The sequence below is a fragment of the Coregonus lavaretus genome (genome assembly GCF_964263955.1).
Source record: "Coregonus lavaretus genome assembly, chromosome: 2".
Lineage (NCBI taxonomy): Eukaryota > Metazoa > Chordata > Actinopteri > Salmoniformes > Salmonidae > Coregonus > Coregonus lavaretus.
This window is the reverse complement of record NC_139989.1, coordinates 2,771,315-2,797,685: the sequence shown is the minus strand read 5'-3', so window position 1 is coordinate 2,797,685 and position 26,371 is coordinate 2,771,315. Positions and strand designations below refer to the sequence as shown.

The 26,371-nt window shown below is 42.8% G+C and overlaps 2 protein-coding genes and 1 long non-coding RNA gene across 6 annotated transcripts in view; 1 reads left to right on the top strand and 2 right to left on the bottom strand.

Annotated features, from left to right (window-relative positions):
• Window positions 1-5,141, top strand: part of LOC311143173 — a 54,674-nt gene extending 49,533 nt beyond the window's left edge. The window contains exon 3 of the long non-coding RNA XR_014614394.1: window positions 4,677-5,141. This is a non-coding gene — a long non-coding RNA (uncharacterized lncRNA). The remainder of the gene's footprint in view (window positions 1-4,676) is intronic.
• Window positions 1,933-14,246, bottom strand: LOC311143092 (CD276 antigen-like; the record flags this gene model as incomplete). Of its 2 annotated transcripts, none has more annotated exons than XM_084178897.1 (7): window positions 1,933-2,162; window positions 11,155-11,196; window positions 11,339-11,455; window positions 11,546-11,866; window positions 12,029-12,301; window positions 12,381-12,698; window positions 14,104-14,191. In XM_084178897.1, the coding sequence occupies 7 exons, from the start codon at window positions 14,189-14,191 to the stop codon at window positions 1,987-1,989; spliced, it is 1,335 nt and encodes a 444-aa protein (XP_084035023.1). In that variant the 3' UTR covers window positions 1,933-1,986. The 2 variants fall into 2 exon arrangements, with proteins under 2 accessions (XP_084035023.1, XP_084035024.1); XM_084178898.1 differs by lacking the exon at window positions 1,933-2,162 and adding an exon at window positions 10,051-11,042 and having other exon boundaries at window positions 14,104-14,246.
• On the bottom strand, window positions 2,196-23,627 carry LOC311143127 (CD276 antigen-like). 3 transcript variants are annotated; one of them, XM_084178926.1, is made up of 7 exons: window positions 23,373-23,627; window positions 22,033-22,350; window positions 21,621-21,893; window positions 21,151-21,471; window positions 20,968-21,060; window positions 20,765-20,826; window positions 18,515-20,652 (listed from the first exon to the last, which is right to left on the bottom strand). In XM_084178926.1, exons 1-6 carry the CDS (start codon window positions 23,458-23,460, stop codon window positions 20,789-20,791), a joined length of 1,131 nt encoding a protein of 376 aa, XP_084035052.1. In that variant the 5' UTR covers window positions 23,461-23,627; the 3' UTR covers window positions 18,515-20,652; window positions 20,765-20,788. The 3 variants fall into 3 exon arrangements, with proteins under 3 accessions (XP_084035051.1, XP_084035052.1, XP_084035050.1); XM_084178925.1 differs by lacking the exons at window positions 18,515-20,652; window positions 20,765-20,826 and adding an exon at window positions 2,196-2,340; XM_084178924.1 differs by lacking the exon at window positions 20,765-20,826.
• Window positions 23,628-26,371: the final 2,744 nt, after the last annotated feature.

The window sequence follows — 26,371 nt, the reverse complement described above, 5'->3', positions numbered from 1 at the left end:
GGCAAACCAGTTTTGGACCAGAACAGCCCGGTGAAAACTAACATTGTCCCATATAACCACAAATCTAGCAGGCTCCTAATCTGGATCAGGGACAAGCATTGTGTAAATTGCATCCAGAAAAGTGAGCATATGGCCGTTGTTGTACGGACCCAGTGTGGCATTGTGATGGAGGACCCCGTTTTGAGTGATGGCAGCACACATAGTTATATTACCCCCACGCTGTCCAGGGACATTGGTAATTGCCCTCTGTCATATTACATTTCTTCCGCGGCACCTGGTTTTAGTGAGGTTGAAGCCAACCTCATCCACATAAATAAATTCATGGCGAATTACATGGGCATCCATCTCCAATACTCTCTGTAACAGACAAAAGGATATACAGATGAGTAAATATGGTATGTCTGAAGTACTGGAAGTAGTGTTGCATACATACCTATACAAAGTCATGTCACAGATTCTTGACTCTGTCAGAGTTTCTCTCAGATGGCACCTTGTAAAGTTGTTTCATCGTCACTTGGTGCCGTTGGAGGATGCGTTGTATGGTTGACAGGCTTACAGCACTGATGTTGTTAAATATGGTGTCATTATTCAAGATATGCTCTCTTATCTCTCGAATCCTAATTGCATTGTTGGTCAAAACAATATTTATAATTGCAGTCTCTTGTACATCTGTAAACAAGCGTCCTCATCCTCCATGATGTCTTTGCCTTTCCACTCTGTACAGAATTCAAACACAGTATGTGTTCAGCATAGGAACTGTAAACAATGTACAAAAAAAGGTAGTACAGCATGATAACCAACCTCATTCATTCAATGCAGTGCAGTAAATGGATGGCTTAGAGTTACAAATGTTTATGCAATACTATGCAGTCATACGTATTTTACAGTACATTACTCTAATGCTAAAATAGTCATTAGATAGTTGCATACCTGTTCTCATTTCTGAAGGTTCGATTTTATGGACGCCACTGTAAATCGACTCAAGTTGGGCTGGACTCTCAGTCCAGCCTCTCTCATGGTCAAACCGTGGTTGATCACATGATCAACAAGTGTTGCCCTAATCTCAGAGATGGCTCTCCTTCCTTCTCTTCTTTGCCCTCGTCCTCTTCTTCCTCCTACTCCAACTCTTCGTCTTTGTCCTCGTTGTTGTCCCCTGCCTCTCCCTCCTACTCCTACTCCTACTCCTACTCCTACTCCTACTCCTACTCCTACTCCTACTCCTACTCCTACTCCTACTCCTACTCCTACTCCTCTTGCTCGCTGTCCATTGTTGGCATCCATTGTTCAAAACAGGTAAACTGACCTTTGACCTATTTATAGGCCTATACTACAGTAAAGCAGTGATTGGTTAGTGATCAGTTAAGCAATTAGTGTTTGCACATGTGTGGAGTGTGTGTGTGACCTGGTGAATAAGTGTAGCATTTTGATTGGTTGTGTTTGGAAAAGGAAAGCAAGTCACTTCTAGTTAGATTTTTGTGTTTTAGGTAGAGAATTGTGTGTAGTGTTTTGAAAAAAGTGTTTTATGCAATTGACAATTGAGTCAAAGGCTGAGAAATAGCTTATGGTTTTGGAGATTTGGTGTGTAGTTTTGCACTTTGAGTGAGAGGTTCAAAAATCGTGTGACATGAAAAGATTTTGTGTGTAAGCAGTTGGAAAAAACTGTAACTCATACAAAGCTGTACATTTTTGTCTATTCAAACAAACCCTATTTCAAAGGCAACAAGCAATCATTAAGATCAGGTGAGGCCAATTAGTGGGCGCAGCCAACATACCTGATCACATTTAACAAGATAGAGGATAGAGAGAGTTTTGTTGATGCGGAGAACGGAATGTATATGTTTTTAAATAACATTCTGAGAACGTTCTTTGAACGTTACTAATGTTTTGTGTTTTTGATGGAACGTTTTCTTATTGTTAATTCTGAGGCTTTACTATGGTTAATGTGGCTGACCACACCAGAGAGACTTCTAGAATGTCATTTTTGTCTTAATCAGGAACAATGTCCTCTCCTTCTGTCTGAGGCTTTACTATGGTTGATGTGGCTGACCCCTCTTCTCCTTGACCTTGTTCTTGTTCTTGTCTTTCTATATCTTCCTCTCTTTCTTCTCCATTCTGAAGTGGTATTCTACTCTCAACGTTTTCATTTTGACCATTTGAATTTGCTGGAGGGGGATAGGTGAGTTTAGGGTGAGTTAGCAGGATTCAGACACACAAACAGTTAGTATGAGTAAATGAATGTAACCATAAGGACATGAATATTCCATGGACGTCAACCTGTGGCAGAGAGTGACTCTCCCTCTTCAGATGACCGTGATACTTTTTTGCATTTGGGCAGAAAACCTTGAGATGGGAGACAGCAAAATAGCAGAATCTGAAAGCTGTTCATCAAAGGCCACCAATGTAACCCTCCTCTCTGTCCATCAGGAGGTGGTTGTGTTAAATGTTTCAACAGATTATGAAGTCATCATCATCATAACTTACCTCTCAGCAGGTAACATATCACTTCTGCTATAATCACTGCTGCTACTGCTGCTATTGTTATACCAGTGATTGAACCTGGACTCAGTCCATCTGAAACTGAAGGAGAAAATACAGAGTTGCAGTTTTATTGTTGAATGTGACTTACAGTGAGGGTAAATAGTAAAAGTAAACTTTGTACCATCAGATGGTTTATCAGGTGTGATCTCCAGGTAGGTGAGGACCAGGTGTGTGTCTCTGGCAGTAGAGAGTTCACAGCTGTAGGTTCCCTGGTGGACCACGGTTAGCTTGTGGAGCTGAAGGCTGCCAGCGTCAGACATATTCTGGACATGCTCTTTCAACTGGTCATCAACATACATCTGAGATGTGTAGGTAGAGTTGAGGATGGTGTCTATCTGGTTGAACCTCCAGGTGAGGTTAAAGGTCAGGAGGTCAGACTGAGAGACACTGCAGGGGATGGACACTTCACTGCTTGGAGAACCCTGGACCGGATCTGAAATTATGTCATTTGATGTGCCTTTTTTGATTGATCTTTGCATATGTTGTCTTGTTTTTGTAGAGTTTACAGCCAAAAACGTTGATTGGTGAATTTATTCATTGATTCATGAATTGTTTGATTAATAGGTTGATAATTGATTACCTTGCTGTTTCAGGGTTGCTGTCTTTTCTACTGTCCCAGAGGTCACGGTACAGATGTTGTTTTGGTCTCTGACGTGAAAACACACTCCTGTGCTTTAGGAGGACCCGGTGTGCAATGTAATGTTCTGTAGGAGGACCCTGTGTGTTTTGCCTTTCAGTTTGTCATCACAACACAGCATGCTGTAGGGCCTCAATGGCCTCTGATACCACACACACACACACACACACACACACACACATACACACACACAAAAAGCCACACATACACACAACACACACACACCCTATAATTTCCTCTTAATGTCATTCAGCCTCTGTAATGCACCAGATAGCTTTCAAGACTGGTGCAGTGTTGCCTTGGAGACCAGGCATATTATTGACTAGACCTACTCACTGATCAAAATGTTAAGAGGTGGAAACTGAGAGGTTTAGGTTGGGGTTGAGCAGGCAACGTGAAGTAGAAGCATACAAAGACTAGTAAAGTTAAAGTATTTAATGTTCACAGTATAATGTGGAATGATCCAGTGCTATTATGGCAGTACTTTTTCTCCTCAATATCAAAACATAAGAACAACAAACATTCACAACTAAATCGACCAACAAAAAGAATAGAATCACAGTACCTATACAGTGGTAACATGTTATTTAACTGGTAACTCCAGACGAGGGGAATGTTTTGGTCAACATCTCTTGGTTAGCATAGGAAAAATATCTTTGCCTTGTGCAATGTCCACTGTGAATAAGGCACTGCTACAGTATTGCTGCTATGGCTGTTAGCCCAGATAGCACATTTGGTTCCTTGAAAGTTGTGGGAACCTACGTTTTTGGTTTCCCATTGGTTCTGGTAACAAAGCCAAAAGTTTCTAAACATTCTGAAAACATTTTGCCTGTTCTTGAAATGTTCATTTTTAGGTTGCAGGAAGGTTCTGAGAACGTTTTTATATAGTTCCCTGAAAGTTATGCTGGGAGGATTTATTAACGTTCTGAGATCGGAAATAATAGGTTATTTGAAGATAAGACACATGGCAATGCATTTGCATTAATCATTTTATCATCATTATTATTTGCATTATTGGGCGCGGCATACACACCTGAACACACTTAACAAGATAGAGGATAGAGAGAGTTTTGTTGATGCTGAGAACGGAATGTATATATTTTTAAATAACATTCCTAGAACGTTCTTTGAACATTACTAATGTTTTCTTTTAGTTTTTATTAAAAGTTTTCTTAATGTTCTGAGAACAAGACTTTAAATAGAACCATGACAAAACCGGTAGAAAATGTTATGCTGAAGTACTGAAATTGCCCCAGAAGAACGTTGTTTCTTAATGTTCTGAGAACAAATTGAGAACATGACTTTGAATAGATCCATCATGAAACCTGTAGGAAATGTTATGGGAAGGTTGTAGAACCCAATCAAAGCCAATAGCCACTATCATTTTAAATTCAGGACATTATGGTTTGTTAAATGTCTCAATAGAGGCTGACTATGGTTGTCATCATCATCATCATCATCATCATCATCATCATCATCATAGCTTCCCTTTCTGTTTCAGGTAACTTATTGTTCCTGCTACTAAAGCTCCTCTCTCTTCAGAGAGAGGCTGTCCGGGAGTTCCAGAGGGATCATGTTACATACAGGTAAAGATAACCTACATTCATCAAGGTGTGGGTGTCATGCTACAGTAAATAAACTCAGTATCCCAGAGTAGTTACTTTCTCCTGCCATAGCAAAATTCATGTGCACACATGCATGCACGCACACACACACTTAATAAATTAAAATAAAACTTAGAAAACGATGTCCCACAATCAATCAATTACTTCTCCTAATAATGTAGTGTAATTGATTGATTCACATGCCAGCAAGTTACTTCTGATGGTGAAACAGGTCCTGTCCATTCAGTGTGTGTAAAGGCTGACAGGCCTCTCCAAGACACAATGATGGTGAATGAGACAAGGCAGGGGATAACATACTGTCACTGAATAGTAACTATACCAAATACAGGATATTGGTAATATAATGGTAATAATGTTTTTTGTTGTCAAAGATGAGGCCGGTCCAGAACCAACCCCTAGCCACTACCCACCGGCTAGGTACTCCATGTAGATCCTAAAGGATTGGATAGGTATGTAATCAATATGATTATAGCGCCACCCTGCCTTTTGTAGGTGTAATTGTCATCATTGCTTATTTGCTTTTATGCAACTTGAAAATTATCCAATTGTCGTCTTTCCTCTTTGTCCTCCCCTGGGTCAATGTCCTCTCCTTGATTCTGAGGTATTACTATGGTTGATGTGGCTGATCCCTCTTCTCCTTAAAACCTCTTAGATGTTAAGACCCCTGTTTAGTGAACCTGCGTGTTTCTGGTACCGGTTCCAACCAACATTTGTGCTTATAAATCGATCTGTGGACACTGTACATCGAAATGGCTAGCATTGAGCGATATCCCTGGTTCCCACCAACACGGCAGTATATGTTGTGTGAAGTAGGATGTGAAATCTGAAACCATTTGGAGCTGGGATGTCCCTCCTACCATTTCATTCGCTCTTCCGACTGTCCATCAACTCCTGTCTGAACCCTACTACACAGCCACTGACAAAGCACATGCCTGCAATCCTTACATCATAGCACAGCAGGAGAGAGTGGATTCATTACATTTAAATCAAATCAAATCAAATCAAATTTTATTGGTCACATGCGCCGAATACAACAGGTGCAGACATTACAGTGAAATGCTTACTTACAGCCCTTAACCAACAGTGCATTTATTTTAAACAAAAAAAGTAAGAATAAAACAACAACAAAAAAAGTGTTGAGAAAAAAAGAGCAGAAGTAAAATAAAGTGACAGTAGGGAGGCTATATATACAGTAAAATAAAGTGACAGTAGGGAGGCTATATATACAGGGGGGTACCGTTGCAGAGTCAATGTGCGGGGGCACCGGCTAGTTGAGGTAGTTGAGGTAATATGAACATGTGGGTAGAGTTAAAGTGACTATGCATAAATACTTAACAGAGTAGCAGCAGCGTAAAAAGGATGGGGTGGGGGGGCAGTGCAAATAGTCCGGGTAGCCATGATTAGCTGTTCAGGAGTCTTATGGCTTGGGGGTAGAAGCTGTTGAGAAGTCTTTTGGACCTAGACTTGGCACTCCGGTACCGCTTGCCGTGCGGTAGCAGAGAGAACAGTCTATGACTAGGGTGGCTGGAGTCTTTGACAATTTTGAGGGCCTTCCTCTGACACCGCCTGGTATAGAGGTCCTGGATGGCAGGAAGCTTGGCCCCAGTGATGTACTGGGCCGTACGCACTACCCTCTGTAGTGCCTTGCGGTCGGAGGCCAAGCAGTTGCCATACCAGGCGGTGATGCAACCAGTCAGGATGCTCTCGATGGTGCAGCTGTAGAATTTTTTGAGGATCTGAGGACCCATGCCAAATCTTTTCAGTCTCCTGAGGGGGAATAGGCTTTGTCGTGCCCTCTTCACGACTGTCTTGGTGTGTTTGGACCATGATAGTTCGTTGGTGATGTGGACACCAAGGAACTTGAAGCTCTCAACCTGTTCCACTACAGCCCCGTCGATGAGAATGGGGGCGTGCTCAGTCCTCTTTTTTTTCCTGTAGTCCACAATCATCTCCTTTGTCTTGGTCACGTTGAGGGAGAGGTTGTTGTCCTGGCACCACACGGCCAGATCTCTGACCTCCTCCCTATAGGCTGTCTCATTTACATTTACGTCATTTAGCAGACGCTCTTATCCAGAGCGACTTACAAATTGGTGCATTCACCTTACAGCCAGTGGGATAACCACTTTACAATATGTATTATTATTATTATAAAAAAAAAATTGGGGGGGGGGGGGTGGGGTAAGGGGGGGTAGAAGGATTACTTTATCCTATCCCAGGTATTCCTTAAAGAGGTGGGGTTTCAAGTGTCTCAAGAAGGTGGTGAGTGACTCCGCTGTCCTGGCGTCGTGAGGGAGCTTGTTCCACCATTGGGGTGCCAGAGCAGCGAACAGTTTTGACTGGGCTGAGCGGGAACTGTGCTTCCGCAGAGGTAGGGGGGCCAGTAGGCCAGAGGTGGATGAACGCAATGCCCTCGTTTGGGTGTAGGGACTGATCACAGCCTGAAGGTAAGGAGGTGCCGTTCCCCTCACAGCTCCGTAGGCAAGCACCATGGTCTTGTAGCAGATGCGAGCTTCAACTGGAAGCCAGTGGAGTGTGCGGAGGAGCGGGGTGACGTGAGAGAACTTGGGAAGGTTGAACACCAGACGGGCTGCGGTATTCTGGATGAGTTGTAGGGGTTTAATGGCACAGGCAGGGAGCCCAGCCAACAGCGAGTTGCAGTAATCCAGACGGGAGATGGCAAGTGCCTGGATTAGGACCTTTGCCGCTTCCTGTGTAAGGCAGGGTCGTACTCTCCGAATGTTGTAGAGCATGAACCTACAGGATCGGGTCACCGCCTTGATGTTAGCGGAGAACGACAGGGTGTTGTCCAGGGTCACGCCAAGGCTCTTCGCACTCTGGGAGGAGGACACAACGGAGTTGTCAACCGTGATGGCGAGATCATGGAACGGGCAGTCCTTCCCCGAGAGGAAGAGCAGCTCCGTCTTGCCGAGGTTCAGCTTGAGGTGGTGATCCGTCATCCACACTGATATGTCTGCCAGACATGCAGAGATGCGATTCGCCACCTGGTTATCAGAAGGGGGAAAGGAGAAGATTAGTTGTGTGTTGTCTGCGTAGCAATGATACGAGAGGCCATGTGAGGATATGACAGAGCCAAGTGACTTGGTGTATAACGAGAATAGGAGAGGGCCTAGAACACCAGTACCCTGGTGGACACCAGTGGTGAGAGCACGTGGTGCGGAGACAGATTCTCGCCACGCCACTTGGTAGGAGCGACCTGTCAGGTAGGACGCAATCCAAGAGTGAGCCGCGCCGGAGATGCCCAGCTCGGAGAGGGTGGAGAGGAGGATCTGATGGTTCACAGTATCAAAGGCAGCAGACAGGTCTAGAAGGACAAGAGCAGAGGAGAGAGAGTTAGTTTTAGCAGTGCGGAGAGCCTTCGTGACACAGAGAAGAGCAGTCTCAGTTGAATGACCAGTCTTGAAACCTGACTGGTTTGGATCAAGAAGTTCATTCTGAGAGAGATAGCAAGAGAGTTGGCTAAAGACGGCACAATCAAGAGTTTTGGAGAGAAAATAAAGAAGGGATACTGGTCTGTAGTTGTTGACATCAGAGGTATCTAGTGTCGTTTTTTTTAGAAGGGGTGCAACTCTTGATCTCTTGAAGACGGAAGGGACATAGCCAGTGGTCAAGGATGAGTTGATGAGCGAGGTGAGGTAAGGGAGAAGGTCACCGGAGATGGTCTGGAGAAGAGAGGAGGGGATAGGGTCAAGCGGGCAGGTTGTTGGGCGGCCGGCCATCACAAGTCGCAAGATTTTACATGGAGGGGAGTTGCAAAGTCATCCACAGAGAGGGAGGAGGGGGGAGGGGGAGGAGGATTCAGCAGGGAGGAGAAGGTGGCAAAGAGCTTCCTAGGGTTAGAGGCAGATGCTTGGAATTTAGAGTGGTAGAAAGTGGCTTTAGCAGCAGAAACAGATTAAGAAAATATAGAGAGGAGGGAGTGAAAAGATGCCAGGTCCGCAGGGAGTCTAGTTTTCCTCCATTTCCGCTCGGCTGCCCGGAGCCCTGTTCTGTGAGCTCGCAATGAGTCATCAAGCCACGGAGCAGGAGGGGAGGACCGAGCCGGCCGGGAGGATAGGGGACATAGAGAGTCAAAGGATGCAGAAAGGGAGGAGAGGAGGGTTGAGGAGGCAGAAGCAGGAGATTGGAGGGAAAAGGATTAAGCAGAGGGAAGAGATGATAGGATGGGAGAGGAGAGAGTAGCAGGAGAGAGAGAGCGAAGGTTGCGACGGCGCATTACCATCTGAGTAGGGGCAGAGTGAGTAGTGTTGGAGGAGAGCGAGAGAGAAAATGATACAAAGTAGTGGTCGGAGACATGGAGGGGAGTTGCAGTGAGATTAGTAGAAGAACAGCATCTAGTAAAGATGAGGTCAAGCGTATTGCCTGCCTTGTGAGTAGGGGGGGACGGTGAGAGGGTGAGGTCAAAAGAGGAGAGGAGTGGAAAGAAGGAGGCAGAGAGAAATGAGTCAAAGGTAGACGTAGGGAGGTTGAAGTCACCCAGAACTGCGAGGGGTGAGCCATCCTCAGGAAAGGAACTTATCAAGGCGTCAAGCTCATTTATGAACTCTCCAAGGGAACCTGGAGGGCGATAAAAGACGAGGATGTTAAGCTTGAATGGGCTAGTGGCTGTGACAGCATGGAATTCAAATGAGGAGATAGACAGATGGGTCAGGGGAAAAAGAGAGAATGTCCACTTGGGAGAGATGAGGATTCCTGTGCCACCACCCCGCTGACCAGATGCTCTCGGGGTATGCGAGAACACATGGTCAGACGAGGAGAGAGCAGTAGGAGTAGCAATGTTTTCAGTGGTAATCCATGTTTCCGTCAGCGCCAAGAAGTTGAGGGACTGGAGGGTAGCATAGGCTGAGATGAACTCTGCCTTGTTGGCAGCATAACAGCAGTTCCAGAGGCTGCCTGAGACCTGGAACTCCACGTGGGTGGTGCGTGCAGGGACCACCCACGTTTCCATCACCAACGTTTCATTGGAAGTCGACACTGCTGAGGAGATGAAGTGTAGTGGACTACATTCCAGTGTCTGCAATGATATATAGACATATTTGCATGTGTAATACATAATTTGTGTTATATTCTTTCTGTATTAATGTTTTGAAGAATTATGTTTTCTGTTGTTGGATACATGTGGGGACCTCAGATGTTTTTGTTTATTTCGTTGAAGCTTAGGGATATTAGGTCTAGGCAGGGACAGAGAGAATCCACAGGAGGGTCCGATGGGTCGACCAGCCTGAATGTGGACATTTTTGATTGTATTTTGTTTACAGAGGTTTTCATGTGTATTCAATTGCATCATAGCTTAAAATGCATTGATAAAGATTTATAAATTGATCTGGAGTACTTAGGTGGTCGCCTGGGGCAGAGGGGCCGTGAGAGAATTTTCCTGTCTTGATTGATTGATGGATATTTGGAATGAAAGCTGCCAGACAGGTTTTTCGCTCTTACACTCCATAACAATTTATTTACACTCCATAACAATTTATTTACACTCCATACAAAAATGTGTCTATATAAACATGTGTTTACTCTCCATAAATGTTGGTTTATTGCTGAAGTTACTCAATAACAAAAATTGTTATTTGTCATAATCCTATTCTTTTTGTTTTTGAGACTTAATTAGTCTCGAAGGGGGGAAATATGTAGTGTCTGAGGGTCTATGATTTTGCTGACATTTGCAAATGTTGTAATAGATTAACTCTACTCTGCTTTGCTGAAACATCTGGAAAACATTATTATAGGGGCCCCCTAAAACAGAGGAGAGTCTGCTATGTAGAGGCCAGGGATTGGTCTATTAAAATCACGCCATATTATGTTACATAGGATATAAATACCATGTTTTGAACAAAGGACGGGGAGGAATAACATATTACAGATTGGAGCCGGTTATTCTCCAGATATCTGCAGATGTCTTTAAATTGACGCTGGAATTCTTTGAAATAATAAAATCTTTATAATCAAAGTACAGCGTCAGCGGAATTCTTATCATCACAGCATAGATCAGCATCGTTGTCTCAGACACCACAGTCCTCTCATGATAAATAATTACTTTCAGGGATTACATAGATTACATTTTAGGTTACATTTAAGCTTGTTCTTTACTATGGTTGATGTGGCTGACCCCTCTTCTCCTTGACCTTGTTCTTGTTCTTGTCTTTCTATGGCTTCCTCTCATTCTTCTCCATTCTGAAGTGGTAATCCACTCTCAACGTTTTCATTTTGACCATTTGAATTTGCTGGAGAGGGATAGGTGAGTTTAGGGTGAGTTAGCAGGATTCAGACACACAAACAGCTAGTATGAGTAAATGCATGTAACCAGAAAGACATGAATATTCCATGGACGTCTACCTGCGGCACTGGGGGCAGAACTTCGGCATTGGGGGCAGAAAACTATGACATGGGAGACAGCAAAATAGCAGAAACTGAAAGCTGTTCATCAAAGGCCACCAATGTAACCCTCCTCTCTGTCCATCAGGAGGTGGTTGTGTTAAATGGTTCAACAGATTATGATGTCATCATCATAATAATTTACCTCTCTGTCGGTAACATATCACTGCTGCTATAATCACTGCTGCTATAATCACTGCTGCTATAATCACTGCTGCTTTTATTATATCACCAATTGCATGTCGACCCAGTCCATCTGAAACTGAAGGAGAAAATACAGAGTTGCAGTTTTATTGTTGAATGTGATCATGTGACTTACAGTGAGGGTAAATAGTAAAAGTAAACTTTGTACCATCAGAGAGTTTATCAGGTGTGATCTCCAGGTAGGTGAGGACCAGGTGTGTGTCTCTGGCAGTAGAGAGTTCACAGCTGTAGATTCCCTGGTAGACCATGGTTAGCTTGTGGAGCTGAAGGCTGCCAGAGTCAGACAAATTCTGAACCTGCTCCTTCCACTGGTCATCAATATACATCTGAGATGTGCCCTTTGTGTAGGTAGAGTTGAGGATGGTGTCTATCTGGTTGAACCTCCAGGTGAGGTTAAAGGTCAGGAGGTCAGACTGAGAGACACTGCATGGGATGGACACCTCACTGCTTGGAGAACCCTGGACCGGATCTGAAATTATATCATGAGTAAGTGCCTTTTTTGATTGATCGTTGCATATTCTGTCTCACAATGTTGTCTTGTTTTTGTAGAGTTTACAACCAAAAACGTTGATTGATGAATTTATTCATTGATTTATAAATTGTTTGATTAATAGGTTAATCAATTGATTACCTTGCTGTTTCAGGGTTGCTGTCCTTTCTACTGTCCCAGAGGTCACGGTACAAATGTTGGTTCGGTCTCTGATAAACTGTTTTGTGCTGGTGATGTCATAGAGGCCCCGGTCATCCACCTTGGTGCTGGTGGAGTTCTGGATGGTTCCAGGGTCAAATGAAAGGTCAGAGGGGGGGTCAGTGGACCAGGTGAGTTTAGGCTCAGGATAGATACCTGTAGAACTGCAGGTGATGATGTCATCTGATAACTGTATGTCCACCAAGCGGACTGGAGCTGCAACAAAGTAGACATTACACATGGAGCAGCCATAAAGTGATCATCACAGACAGACAGACAGACAGACATTCCTTACCCTCCACTGCCATGTTAATGAAGGACTCCTTGTTGCCTTTAATAGTGCTGGTGTAACACTTGTATCTGCCCTGGTCCTGGAGTGTGAGTCCTCTCAGCAGTAGTGAAGCGTTTCCTTTGGGGATCTGGTCATTGAACAGGGCTGTTCTCCCTCTGTAACGCTGGCTCTGCTGTTTGAGCTGATCTGTACTGTAGTAGTAGGAGTGGACATTCAGGTCCTTGTCTTCTGGTTTCAGCCAGTGGATGACTTCCTCACTGCCAGGCTGGAAGCTGCAGGCCAGGACACAATCCTCTGAGAACAGACAGGTTACATGGATGTCTGCAAGAGAATAAACACACATGTTAACTGAGCATCTGGACAAGAGGGGATTCAAACACAGACTCCTATTCTCCCCAATAGTCAGATACCTTGGTAAAGTGAGTAGACCCTTGGTTTATATCAGAGTGTTATTAACCTGTTATTAACCTGTTATTATTGTTAATATTGTTAATATTAACCTGAGTCTAATCTGTCATTGTGGTCCTCCTCTGTCATTCACCCACCCCCCCTCCTCACCCACAGCACCTAACTTCTAACTAAAATCACAATCTAAAGTAAAGACTCCAGTCAGACCTGAACTAATAAACTTCCTTCATGCCCCTAATCATACCACACACCCATTCAGCAAACATTTACGTTGTTAAACCGTCTTAGCCTGACCCATCTGGTAAGTTGAATCACTGATTCATCCTATAAAGTTGTTCAAACAATCACAGAGACTTTGATGAGACCTCATAGTCCTTCACATGACCACATGATGATTCATATATACTGAGGATTCAAAACATTAAGGACACCTGCTCTTTCCATGTCATAGACTGATCAGGTGAATACAGGTGAAAACTTATTGATGAAAGCTTATTGATCCCTTATCGATGTCACTTGTTAAATCCACTTCAATCAGTGTAGATGAAGGGGAGGAGACAGGTTTAAAGAAGGATTTTTAAGCCTTGAGACAATTGAGACATGGATTGTGTCTGTGTGCCAGTCAGGGGGTGACTGGGCAAGACAAAATATTTAAGTGCCTTTGAACGGGGAATGGTAGTAAGTGCCAGGTGAAGCGGTTTGTGTCAAGAACTGCAACGTGGCTGGGTTTTTCATGCTTAACAGTTTCCAGTGTTTATCAAGAATGGTCCACCACCCAAAGGACATTCAGCCAACTTGACACAACTGTGGGAAGCATTGGAGTCTACATTGGCCAGCATCCCTTTGGAATGCTTTCGACACCTTGTAGAGTCCATGCCCCGACGAATTGAGGCTGTTCTGATGGCAAAACGGGGGTTTACTGGCCAAATTGGTATAATCACTGTATAACACTTGGCCTTAGAGTGGAAGTGGCCACATATCACTACACACAACAGGAAAAGTCTGCTCTTGAATCAATTTGGCAGTCTTCTGTAATGACCAACATGTTTATGATCTATGGTAATTCATGTTTCAGTGAAGCTTGTTTTACAGCTATATGGTCATTTTCCTATGATATTGAGTCTGCTATGGTAATCTAGCTAGGTAGAGTTTTCACCACATTGCTTACACCTATTTAATGCTCATGCTACACTAGAGCCAAAGGTGTGCCTAGGGACTTGGACTACGTAGGAGTTATTTTGGAATGTAATATTTTGAGACAGATAGAAGAAGGTAAAGACAGATGAACTAAGACAGACTGATGATGGTTGTTACTCACCTCCCCCATCTGTGGATGTGACAGTCCACAGCAGAATCACCACCGACACCAGACCCCTTAATGTCATGGAAACCAGTCCACAGGCCATCTCCACGGAGACCAGACCACAGTGTTATCGTCTCGGATACAAACTCCTCTCTGTCAGAATCTGTGCTGTTACTCTTAGCCAAATCCAGTTTGTCACAGAGCAAAGTGCCCATTCCGGTTTTGTATTGGTATGTGAATGTCATTCCTTAGGAGTAAGCCTAGTTTCACTCTTCAAGAGCAGTGCCATTGGTAGTCCCCTGTAGCTCACTCTTCAAGAGCAGTTTGTCACAGAGCAAAGTGCCCATTCCGGTTTTGTATTGGTATGTGAATGTCATTCATTAGAAGTAAGCCTAGTTTCACTCTTCAAGAGAAGTGCCATTGGTAGTCCCCTGTAGCTCAGTTGGTAGAGCATGGTGCTTGCAACGCCAGGGTTGTGGGTTTGTTTCCCACGGGGGGGGCAGTATGAAAATGTATGCACTCACTAACTGTAAGTCGCTCTGGATAAGAGCGTCTGCTAAATGACTAAAATGTTTTAAAAAATTGGTAGGCGAAGTTAAAGGGATAGTTCACCCAAATTACAAAATGACACATTGGTTTCCTTACCAGGCATTATTCACTTGGCCTACTCACTGATCCAAATGTTAAGAGGTGGAAACTGAGAGGTTTGGGTTGGGGTTGAGCAGGCAACGTGAAGTAGAAGCCAACAAAGACTAGTAAAGTTAAAGTATTTAATGTTCACAGTATAATGTGGAATGATCCAGTACTATTATGGCAGTACTGTTCTCCTCAATATCAAAACACAAGGACAACAAACATTCACAACTAAATCGACCAACAGAAAGAATAGAATCACAGTACCTATACAGTGGTAACATGTTATTTAACTGGTAACTCCAGACGAGGGGAATGTTTTGGTCAACATCTCTTGGTTAGCATAGGATAAATATCATTGCCTGGTGCAATGTTCACTGTGAATAAGGCCCTGCTACAGTATTGCTGCTATGGCTGTTAGCCCAGATAGCACATTTGGTTCCTTGGAAGTTGTGGGAACCTATGTTTTTGGTTCAGGTAATAAAGCCAAAAGTTTCCTAAATTTTAAAACAGAAAGTTGCTAAACGTTCTGAGAACAGAAGTGAACATTTTGCCTGTTATGGAAACGTTCATTTTTAGGTTGCAGGAAGGTTCTGAGAATGTTTTTCTATAGTTCCCTGAAAGTTTTCCTTGGAGGATTTATTAACAACTACTGGATGGGTGTCCCAAAATCGGGACAGTTGTTGCTCAATACGGATAATGTGACTACAATAATGTTGTAAACAAAAGCACATTTTCACGTACATATACATGTCTTATATGGGCAGAAAGCTTCAATTATTGTTAACCTAACTGTAGTGTCCACTTTACAGTAGGTATTACAGCGGGAAAATACCATGCTATTGTTTGAAGATGGTGCACAGCATCAAAACACTTTTATCAAGGCAACTGGTTTGATACATTCACCTCTGAAGGTAAATAATGGACTTACATTCAGTCATCTTGCTCTGGATTGTCATCCTGAGGGTCCCAGAGATAAAATATAGCGTTGTTTTGTTTGATAAAATGTTATACACCTGTCAGCAACAGGTGTGGCTGAAGCCGAATCCACTAATTTGATGGGGTGTCTACATACTTTTGTATATATAGTGTGTATACTTGTGTGCTTTTAATCAATATTTACAACTGACACACTGTTGTGTATCTAAACCAACGGTTCCCAAACTGGGGGTTGCGACCCCATGTGTGGTCGCCTGATATGAAAATGTGTTCACAGAAGAATTTTCAAAATCCTAAACAAAAAAGAAATATATACAAAAAAAGGTATATACAAAAAAATATATATATATTATAATATCTTCTTTGTCTCTCAAAATCATTGTGATATGGTTAACCTTCAAAATCTAAATGAAAATTATTCAAATCTAAACGATAAAATTCAACCAGAGAGCGACCTTAGATCATGGGAAAAGGCCACACTTGACTGTTGCACTTAAATCATTTCCACTGTGAATGGCTAGGCCCGCTGCGCTATGAAACCACACACGATTGCAGAGACTTTGATATTACAATTGATATGTTGAAAACAATGTGTGGGGAGGGAGAGGCACAGAAACTCACATCAATATCTTTGTCAGATAACACTGTTAAACAAAGAATCTATGTTATTGCTAGCAATCAAGAGGAAACTGACTGAACGACTCAAAAACTCCCCAGCATATGCTATCGAAATGAACGTTAGCTGTGACGGCCGAGATGCCCATGCATTGACTTTTGTTCGCTGTATGTCGGGGGATGCTATTTACGAGGACATATTGTTCTGTCTCACGATTCCTGAGCATAAAACGGCACATGGGGATGTTCAGCGTGCTGCGTGGCTATATTGATGAAAAACAGATTCCATGGGATCGAATGGTGGGCTTTTGCACTGATGGGGCTCCATCTATGGCGGGACGGCGGGCAGACCTCTGCACTCTAGTTATGAATGTGTCTCCGTCTGCCATATGGACGCATTGTATGATCCAGGAGAGCAACTGGCAGAAAAAGAGCTGAGCACAGAACTCGTAGATATAATGCAGCAGGTAACTTCGTTTGTAAACTACATCAAACCATATCCAGATTTCCGTACCTAAAGTCTAATCTAAACCCTGAAGGAAAATACAAAACTGTCCTCAGATTCTTTAGCGGGACCTTCTTGATCTTACTCCAACATGAACACAAGTTCAGCACATGGTCCCACAAGGATGCAAGCCCTCTCCCAGAATCCAGGAGTCACTGACCAGTCTCAAGCAGGACACATGGTGTTAAACCAGTGGCTTTTGGTTAATGGCAGGTTGATGTGGACCCAAGAGATCAGGAGAAGGTTGCATTCACCTGTGGACAGTTCCCATGAATACCCTGCAGGCTCTTTAATGCACCAACAACCTTTCAGACACTGGTGCAGTGTTGCCTTGAAGACCGGGCATTATTAACTAGGTCTACTCACTGATCCAAAGGTTAAGAGGTGGAAACTGAGAGGTTTGGATTGGGGTTGAGCAGGCAACGTGAAGTAGAAGCAAACAAAGACTAGTAAAGTTAACATATTTAATATCATTGTTCATAGTATTATGTGGAATGACAGGGCTTGTTTGAGTCTTTTCTTATTAGGAAATTAGGACAGCTTTTAAATTCACAGATAATAATTAAATGAACCAAAGGAAAGAAAAAAATCAGAGTGTGTTATTTGACTGGTAATTCTAGCCTAGGTGAATCTTCTGTTGGTTTTCAAAAATCTCTGTTGGCTAGCATAGGAACAATATATTTGCCTGCTGCTATATGTTTGAATGTCCACTGTGAATAAGGTCAATTTTCACCTCTAGGTCAACCTCTTCTTGATTCTTGAGGCACTGCAACAGTATTGCTGCAATGTTAGCTATTAGCCCCCTCATTGTCCCCCATTCAGAAGTGGTTTTCCAAATGGACCGTTTTTAATTTGCTGCACAGAAGAGAAAGAGAGGTGGACAGGAGGATAAGTCGGTTTCATTTCATCCCTGAAACAGATTTATACATCACTGGATACAGACAGCAGTCCTACAGTACCTGTGGTGGCGGCAGTCATCTCACATTCAGTTGCTGGTGACTTTTGTCATAGAAAATTGGCCTTATACTTATTAAAAATCAAAGTTCTTCCAGAGTTTTTGTAGAATCAAGATAGACTTTATTACACAACCAACAAAGCCGAGTGGGTCTGCAGAGTAACTAAACTCCCAACACTTGGCCCTCAGTTTATATACAGTTCTATTCCTGCACATTTGACATACTTTTTGCCTAATCCCTCCCTTTTTAGTTCTTCTACCATTGTCCCAAAATCTCTATCTTTTGACCGCTCCGCCCACTCTCTTAATTTATGATAGTGGCGAAATCTGACTTCTCCTCCTCCTCCTCCTATTTATTCAGATTTGGAACCAATAGTGGCAGGACCAAGCTTTCTCATGCAAAAAATAACAGAGCCATCTCTTATCAGTCAGGAGAAGCCTTGAGGTTAGGGAGTGCACACACTCCTGCAGCCTGTCCCAGTTCACCAGTTTCAGAGATAGGCCCCTTCTGCACACACAGTCTCCAGCCACAAATACATTTGCACATAAAACATCCCATCTAAACCATTACACATTATAAAACATATCAATCAATACTTAAATATGGTTTAAACATGTCAGGTCCATAACCCATTCTCAACCATATACATTTAAGACATTCCTTACAGCCATCCTTCCTGGACCTTGAGGTTTCTTCTTGTGACTATGTGTATGTGGCTATGTGTATCGGGTCATAGCTGTCACGATCGTTATGAGAAGCGGACCAAGGCGCAGCGTGATAGGCGTACATACTTTTATTAAGTGTACACAACACGAACAAAAACAACAAAACGATACGTGAAGTCCTAGGTAATACAACAAACCATACGGAACAAGATCCCACAAAACTAAAATGCCAAAAGGCTGCCTAAGTATGGTCCCCAATCAGAGACAACGAGCTACAGCTGTCTCTGATTGGGAACTACCCTGGCCAACATAGAAATAAACGATCTAGAACAAAACCCATAGAAAACTAAACATAACAAGTCCACACCCTGGCTCAACATTTAAGAGTCCCCAGAGCCAGGGCGTGACAATAGCGCACAAACAAGTGATAACGTTAGTTCCGTTGCTACTCCTATCTACACCCTTGGAAGATAGTAAAAGACAGGATGAACTGAAAAACTGTGATCACTCTGAGGCTCTTTGTCTAAAATGAACTGGATAAAACTGTGGTCATTCTGAGGCTCTTTGTCCTAACCGTGTGACCAGGTTACTCAGAAGCAACGAGAAACAATACAGGTCTATACAGGTCTATCTGTTCCTGAAGTTGTATGTCCTTGACATACCCAGACCAGCTGCAGAGAGCTAGAGGGAACCATCCTTTCTCAGAAGCACAGCATTTGCACTAAAGAAATGTCTCTACTATTGTTAAATTGGTTCTTAATCCATAGGCATAAAGGGCATATAGGTGTTTCATTCTACAATATGCATAATTCATATAATTGGTTTGTTATGTTGTCTGCCCTTAAGTGAGACAGAGTAGTTAACCAAAAATGTCCAACACTTTCTCCCTGTAGAACCCAATCAAAGCCAATAGCCACTATCATTTTAAATTCAGGATATTATGGTTTGTTAAATGTCTCAATAGAGGCTGACTATGGTTGTCATCATCATCATCATCATCATCATCATCATCATAGCTTCCCTTTCTGTTTCAGGTAACTGATTGTTCCTGCTACTATAGCTCCTCTCTCTTCAGAGAGAGGCTGTCCGGGAGTTCCAGAGGGATCATGTTATATACAGGTAAAGATAACCTACATTCATCAAGGTGTGGGTGTCATGCTACAGTAAATAAACTCAGTATCCCAGAGTAGTTACTTTCTCCTGCAATAGCAAAATTTATGTGCACACATGCATGCACGCACACACACACTTAATAAATTAAAATAAAACTTAAAAAACGATGTCCCACAATCAATCAATTACTTCTCCTAATAATGTAGTGTAATTGATTGATTCACATGCCAGCAAGTTACTTCTGATGGTGAAACAGGTCCTGTCCATTCAGTGTGTGTAAAGGCTGACAGGCCTCTCCAAGACACAATGATGGTGAATGAGGCAAGGCAGGGGATAACATACTGTCACTGAATAGTAACTATACTGAATACAGACATTGCTAAATTCACATTTGATTTGCAAAACAAATTGCTTTTCGTTGTGAAAGATGTGGCCGGTCCAGAACCAACCCCTAGCCGCTGCCCCCCTGCTAGGCACTCCATGTAGATCCTGAAGGAATATGATTATAGCTCCACCTGGTCTTCTGTAGGTTAAGTTTTCATAATTGGTTATAGTTATTGAATTCTTTCAGGTCTCTACAAGTGCCTGGCGTCTGAACCAGTAGTGGTTTGGTTGTCAATGTATTGGCTAATCAATAATAGCCATAGCCTCTTTCTCAGAGAGACCATGACCACATCCTGTAGAACACTGACACATTTCTTCTCATATTATTCTTGACTTTTGACTCTACTGACACACCAGAGAGACTTCTAGAATGTCAGTTTTGTCTTAATCAGGAACAATGTCCTCTCCTTCTGTCTGAGGCTTTATAATAATATAATAATAATAATAATAATAATATGCCATTTAGCAGACGCTTTTATCCAAAGCGACTTACAGTCATGCATGCATACATTATTTTTATTTTTTTTGTGTATGGGTGGTCCCGGGGATCGAACCCACTACCTTGGCGTTACAAGCGCCGTGCTCTACCAGCTGAGCTACAGAGGACCACATGGCTTTACTATGGTTGATGTGGCTGACCCCTCTTCTCCTTGACCTTGTTCTTGTTGTTGTCTTTCTATGGCTTCCTCTCTTTCTTCTCCATTCTGAAGTGGTGTTCCACTCTGATCCTTTTCATTTTGACCATTTGAATTTGCTGGAGGGGGATAGGTGAGTTTATGGTGAGTTAGCAGGATTCAGACACACAAACAGCTAGTATGAGTAAATGCATGTAACCATAAGGACATTAATATTCCATGGACGTCAACCTGTGGCAGAGAGTGACTCCCTCTTCAGATGACCATGTTACGTCTAAATTTGGGCAGAAAACCTTGAGATGGGAGACAGCAAAATAGCAGAATCTGAAAGCTGTTCATCAAAAGCCACCAATGTAACCCTCCTCTCTGTCCATCAGGAGGTGGTTGTGTTAAATGTTTCAACAGATTATGATGTCATCATCTTCATAACTTACCTCTCAGCAGGTAACATATCACTGCTGCTATAATCACTGCTGCTACTGCTATTGTTATACCAGTGATTGAACCTGGACTCAGTCCATCTGAAACTGAAGGAGAAAATACAGAGTTGCAGTTTTATTGTTGAATGTGATCATGTGACTTACAGTGAGGGTAAATAGTAAAAGTAAACTTTGTACCATCAGATGGTTTATCAGGTGTGATCTCCAGGTAGGTGAGGACCAGGTGTGTGTCTCTGGCAGTAGAGAGTTCACAGCTGTAGATTCCCTGGTGGACCACGGTTAGCTTGTGGAGCTGAAGGCTGCCAGAGTCAGACAAACTCTGAACCTGCTCCTTCCACTGGTCGTTACCGTACATCTGAGATGTGCCCTTGGTGTAGGTGGAGGTGAGGATGGTGTCTATCTGGTTGAACCTCCAGGTGAGGTTAAAGGTCAGGAGGTCAGACTGAGAGACACTGCAGGGGATGGACACTTCACTTCTTGGAGAACCCTGGACCGGATCTGAAATTATGTCATGAGAAAGCGCCTTTTTAGCATACTGTCTCGCATTGTTGTCTTGATTTTGTAGAGTTTATAGCCAGAAAAATTGATTGATGAATTTATTCATTGATTTATAAATTGTTTGATTAACAGGTTGATCAATTGATTACCTTGCTGTTTCAGGGTTGCTGTCCTTTCTACTGTCCCAGAGGTCACGGTACAGATGTTGGTTCGGTCTCTGATAAACTGTTTTGTGCTGGTGATGTCATAGAGGCCCCGGTCATCCACCTTGGTGCTGGTGGAGTTCTGGATGGTTCCAGGGTCAAATGAAAGGTCAGAGGGGGGGTCAGTGGACCAGGTGAGTTTAGGCTCAGGATAGATACCTGTAGAACTGCAGGTGATGATGTCATCTGATACCTGTATGTCCACCAAGCGGACTGGAGCTGCAACAAAGTAGACATTACACATGGAGCAGCCATAAAGTGATCATCACAGACAGACAGACAGACAGACAGACAGACAGACAGACAGACAGACAGACAGACAGACAGACAGACAGACAGACAGACAGACATTCCGTACCCTCCACTGCTATGTTAATGAAGGACTCCTTGTTGCCTTTAATAGTGCTGGTGTAACACTTGTATCTGCCCTGGTCCTGGAGTGTGAGTCCTCTCAGCAGTAGTGAAGCGTTTCCTTTGGGGATCTGGTCATTGAACAGGGCTGTTCTCCCTCTGTAACGCTGGCTCTGCTGTTTGAGCTGATCTGTACTGTAGTAGTAGGAGTGGACGGTCAGGTCCTTGTCTTCTAGTTTCAGCCAGTGGATTACTTCCTCACTGCCAGGCTGGAAGCTGCAGGCCAGGACACAATCCTCTGAGAACAGACAGGTTACATGGATGTCTGCAAGAGAATAAACACACACGTTAAATGAGCATCTGGACAAGATGGGATTCAAACACAGACTCCTATACTCCCCAATAGTCAGATACCTTGGTAAAGTGAGTAGGCCCTTGGTTTATATCAGAGTGTTATTAACCTGTTATTAACTTGTTATTATTGTTAATATTGTTAATATTAACCTGAGTCTAATCTGTCATTGTGGTCCTCCTCTGTCCTTCACCCACCCCCCTCCTCACCCACAGCACTAAAATCACAATCTAAAGTAAAGACTCCAGTCTGACCTGAATGACTACACTTCCTTCATGCCTCTAATCATACCACACTCATTCAGCAATCATTTACATTGTTAAACCATCTTAGCCTGCAACATCTGCTGTTGAATCACTGATTCATCCTATAAAGTTGTTCAAACATAATCACAGAGAGACTTTCTTGAGACCTTATAGTCAGTCACATGATCACATGATGATTCATCTGTATAATACTTTGCCTTAAGGTGGACGTGGTCAAAGATCACTACGCACAACAGGAAAAGTCTGCTCTTGAATTAAGTAACTCATTTTTCAGAGAAGCTTTTTTTTTACAGTTAAACTCATGTGTGGTGATTCCGGTGGGTTTATGTAAGTAAAACCCTTTCAGTCCTGTGTGATAACAACTTCCCTTCTCCCAGCTGCTGCTAGCTCAGCACTTACTGTCAAACAGACCTAGGACTACAGATGTAGGATCTACAGCAGGAAATGTGAATTATTATGTAGATTATAATTAATGGACATTTTTTGTAGGGGTTGATACATTTTTCATTAGGGAAAATCAAGTCTGCCATTTAAAAGTGGAAATTACAATCTTTAGAAGCCTTTTTAAAAACTTGAGTACATTAGAACTGCAGGAAAATTCACAGCAACAAAAGAGTGATCAAATTAAGTTCCTACATCTGTTGGAGTTATTTTGGAATGTAATATTTTGAGACAGACAGAAGGTAAAGACAGATGAACTAAGACAGACTGATGATGGTTGTTATTCACCTCCCCCATCTGTGGATGTGAAAGTCCAGAGCAGAATCACCACCGGCACCAGAGCCCTTAATGTCATGGAAACCAGACCCCAGGCCATCTCCACGGAGACCAGACCACAGTGTTATCGTTGTGGAAACAAACTCCTCTCCCTCTTATTGGATTGTAAAGAATCCAGTACCTGTGCTTGTCATTCCAGTTTTGTTACAGATTATTCCTAAAAGTTGTAGCCATTCAGGTTGTGAAGTGAGGAGTGTGCCTCTCCTTACACAAGTGCTTTTACTATTGGCCGAATAAGTGTAGGGCAAAGTGTAGGCATTGTCAAACATTTACAGATTAGATAGGGACTTGGCTGCTCCCCAGTTGTGGCTGAGCTTGCTATACAGGACAAGGTAGCGACCGTGCTAAAGCGAAATGTCATGGATAGACTGCAAGGCCAGCAGATAATGACTGAAAAAACTCAGTAGCAACTGTGTAGCATTTGACTGGTTGGCCGATTAAAGCTATAAAGTCTGTATGAATTACATGACAATGAATTGGCCTCCCCTCCACTTCCACATACTCTCCACGGACATCCACCATGGATAGGGTTTCCAACTAATTCCTGGATATAATTAAAGTTCTTCAACATTTATTACTTTTGATTTATTTTAGTCAAACATTTAAAAAATCATCTCCTGGAGTAGTTTTGATATACTGCTCAACGCAGGTAGGTAAAAACAGTGACAATCTCTAAAAGGCCAACATCAGCAGTCTCCAGGTGAAGGAAGTCCCTTGCAGTTATGTGTCCTAAATATTACAGTTCACTGCTGTAACTGTGGATCACTTTCAGGCCAGCTGATGGTGAGTAATGTCAATCCTGCCAGTCCTCATCCTAAGCCTGAAAGTAGCTCAGCTGGTAGAGCACGGCGCTTGTAACGCCAACGTAGTGGGTTCGATCCCCGGGACCACCCATACACAAAAAAAATGTATGCACGCATGACTGTAAATCGCTTTGGATAAAAGCGTCTGCTAAATGGCATATTATTTATAAGCCTCAGGTAGACTTAGTTATGGTACTGCCGCTCCATCCACCAGCTGTGTAGGTCATGCAGTCTCTGGCATGGCGGCGGGAACATGTTTGAGGGTGGGTGTGTTGACATATTCTGTCGACAGGGACTCTCCTGTGGTCAGGGGACTGCTCTCAGACAAGCCTCTCTCATTGGCATCTGGGATAAAAGACAATATGGGAGGGAGAGATTACTCACCAAACAGAAGTACACATCATACACTAGTTATCATGCTCTCAGGGCTAAGCAGTACGGATGTTAAAATCAGGGGTTGGAACCGAAATTATTTTCCAATCGTTTCGCTCTGAACAGAACCATTATTTTGTTGTTGTTCCGTTCCACTGTTCCGACCAGCAAAATAAAGTTCTGAACCGGTTCAAACCCCCAAAAAGTAACGGTTTATATAGTTTCTTTCTGTTCCTTTTGAAACCTCTGAAATCATTATTTTTTTTACATTTAGCTGAACATGAAATTACTTCACCAATCAGTGCGGAAAGAGCAGCTTGCTATGGAGCGGGCAAGCTATAGTTACATGAAGCTTGGTTGAAGCGCTGGACATCTTGTTATGACTTGCATTATCTGAATTAGGCCCACAGAATTATACCTACGGAGGAGCGGCTTCTATGAAGGAACTTTTAATGTCTTTGAACTTCAGAGAGTTGGCTTAACGTTGACCAGAGCTAGCTAGCTTGTGTGCAGAACGGCACCAGAATTAAAATAAAAACACGTCTTACCTTTTTGTAGTTAATAAATCTAATGTGAAACGTGATAGCTATGGTATCCTTAACTAGTATTGAAAATGTTAATCCATTCTTCTCTAATAAAAAATATATCTCCCTAATTTCTTGAATCACGCTTGTAACGTCAGTAAGCTACAGTAGCCTATTCTTCGGAAAGGGAAAGGGGCAGGTAGCCTTCACACACACATTATACACACACACACTGGCAAAGATTATCAGTTGGTAGGCAGACACTGGAATACGTTTCTGAGTGACCGAGTGAGGGCTTTGCATAGGCACTTTGTTGCGTTTTTTGTGGGACTGGAAAAAATGCATGGAACGTAAAATAACGTTTTTAACCGGTTCCCATGCTGTCCTGGATACTACAGTTAGGTGATGTTCTGTCCTGGATACTACAGTTAGGTGATGTTCTGTCCTGGATACTACAGTTAGTTGATGTTCTGTCCTGGATACTACAGTTAGTTGATGGTCTGTCCTGGATACTACAGTTAGTTAATGTTCTGTCCTGGATACTACAGTTAGTTGATGTTCTGTCCTGGATACTACAGTTAGTTGATGGTCCTATATACTACAGTTAGTTGATGGTCTGTCCTGTATACTACAGTTAGTTGATGTTCTGTCCTGGACACTACAGTTAGTTGATGTTCTGTCCTGGATACTACAGTTAGTTGATGTTCTGTCCTGGATACTACAGTTAGTTGATGTTCTGTCCTGGATACTACAGTTAGTTGATGTTCTGTCCTGGATACTACAGTTAGTTGATGTTCTGTCCTGGATACTACAGTTAGTTGATGTTCTGTCCTGGATACTACAGTTAGTTGATGTTCTGTCCTGGATACTACAGTTAGTTGATGGTCCTGTATACTACAGTTAGTTGATGGTCTGTCCTGTATACTACAGTTAGTTGATGTTCTGTCCTGGACACTACAGTTAGTTGATGTTCTGTCCTGGATACTACAGTTAGTTGATGTTCTGTCCTGGATACTACAGTTAGTTGATGTTCTGTCCTGGATACTACAGTTAGTTGATGTTCTGTCCTGGATACTACAGTTAGTTGATGTTCTGTCCTGGATACTAGAGTTAGTTGATGTTCTGTCCTGGATACTACAGTTAGTTGATGTTCTGTCCTGGATACTACAGTTAGTTGATGTTCTGTCCTGGATACTACAGTTAGTTGATGGTCTGTCCTGGATACTACAGTTAGTTGATGTTCTGTCCTGGA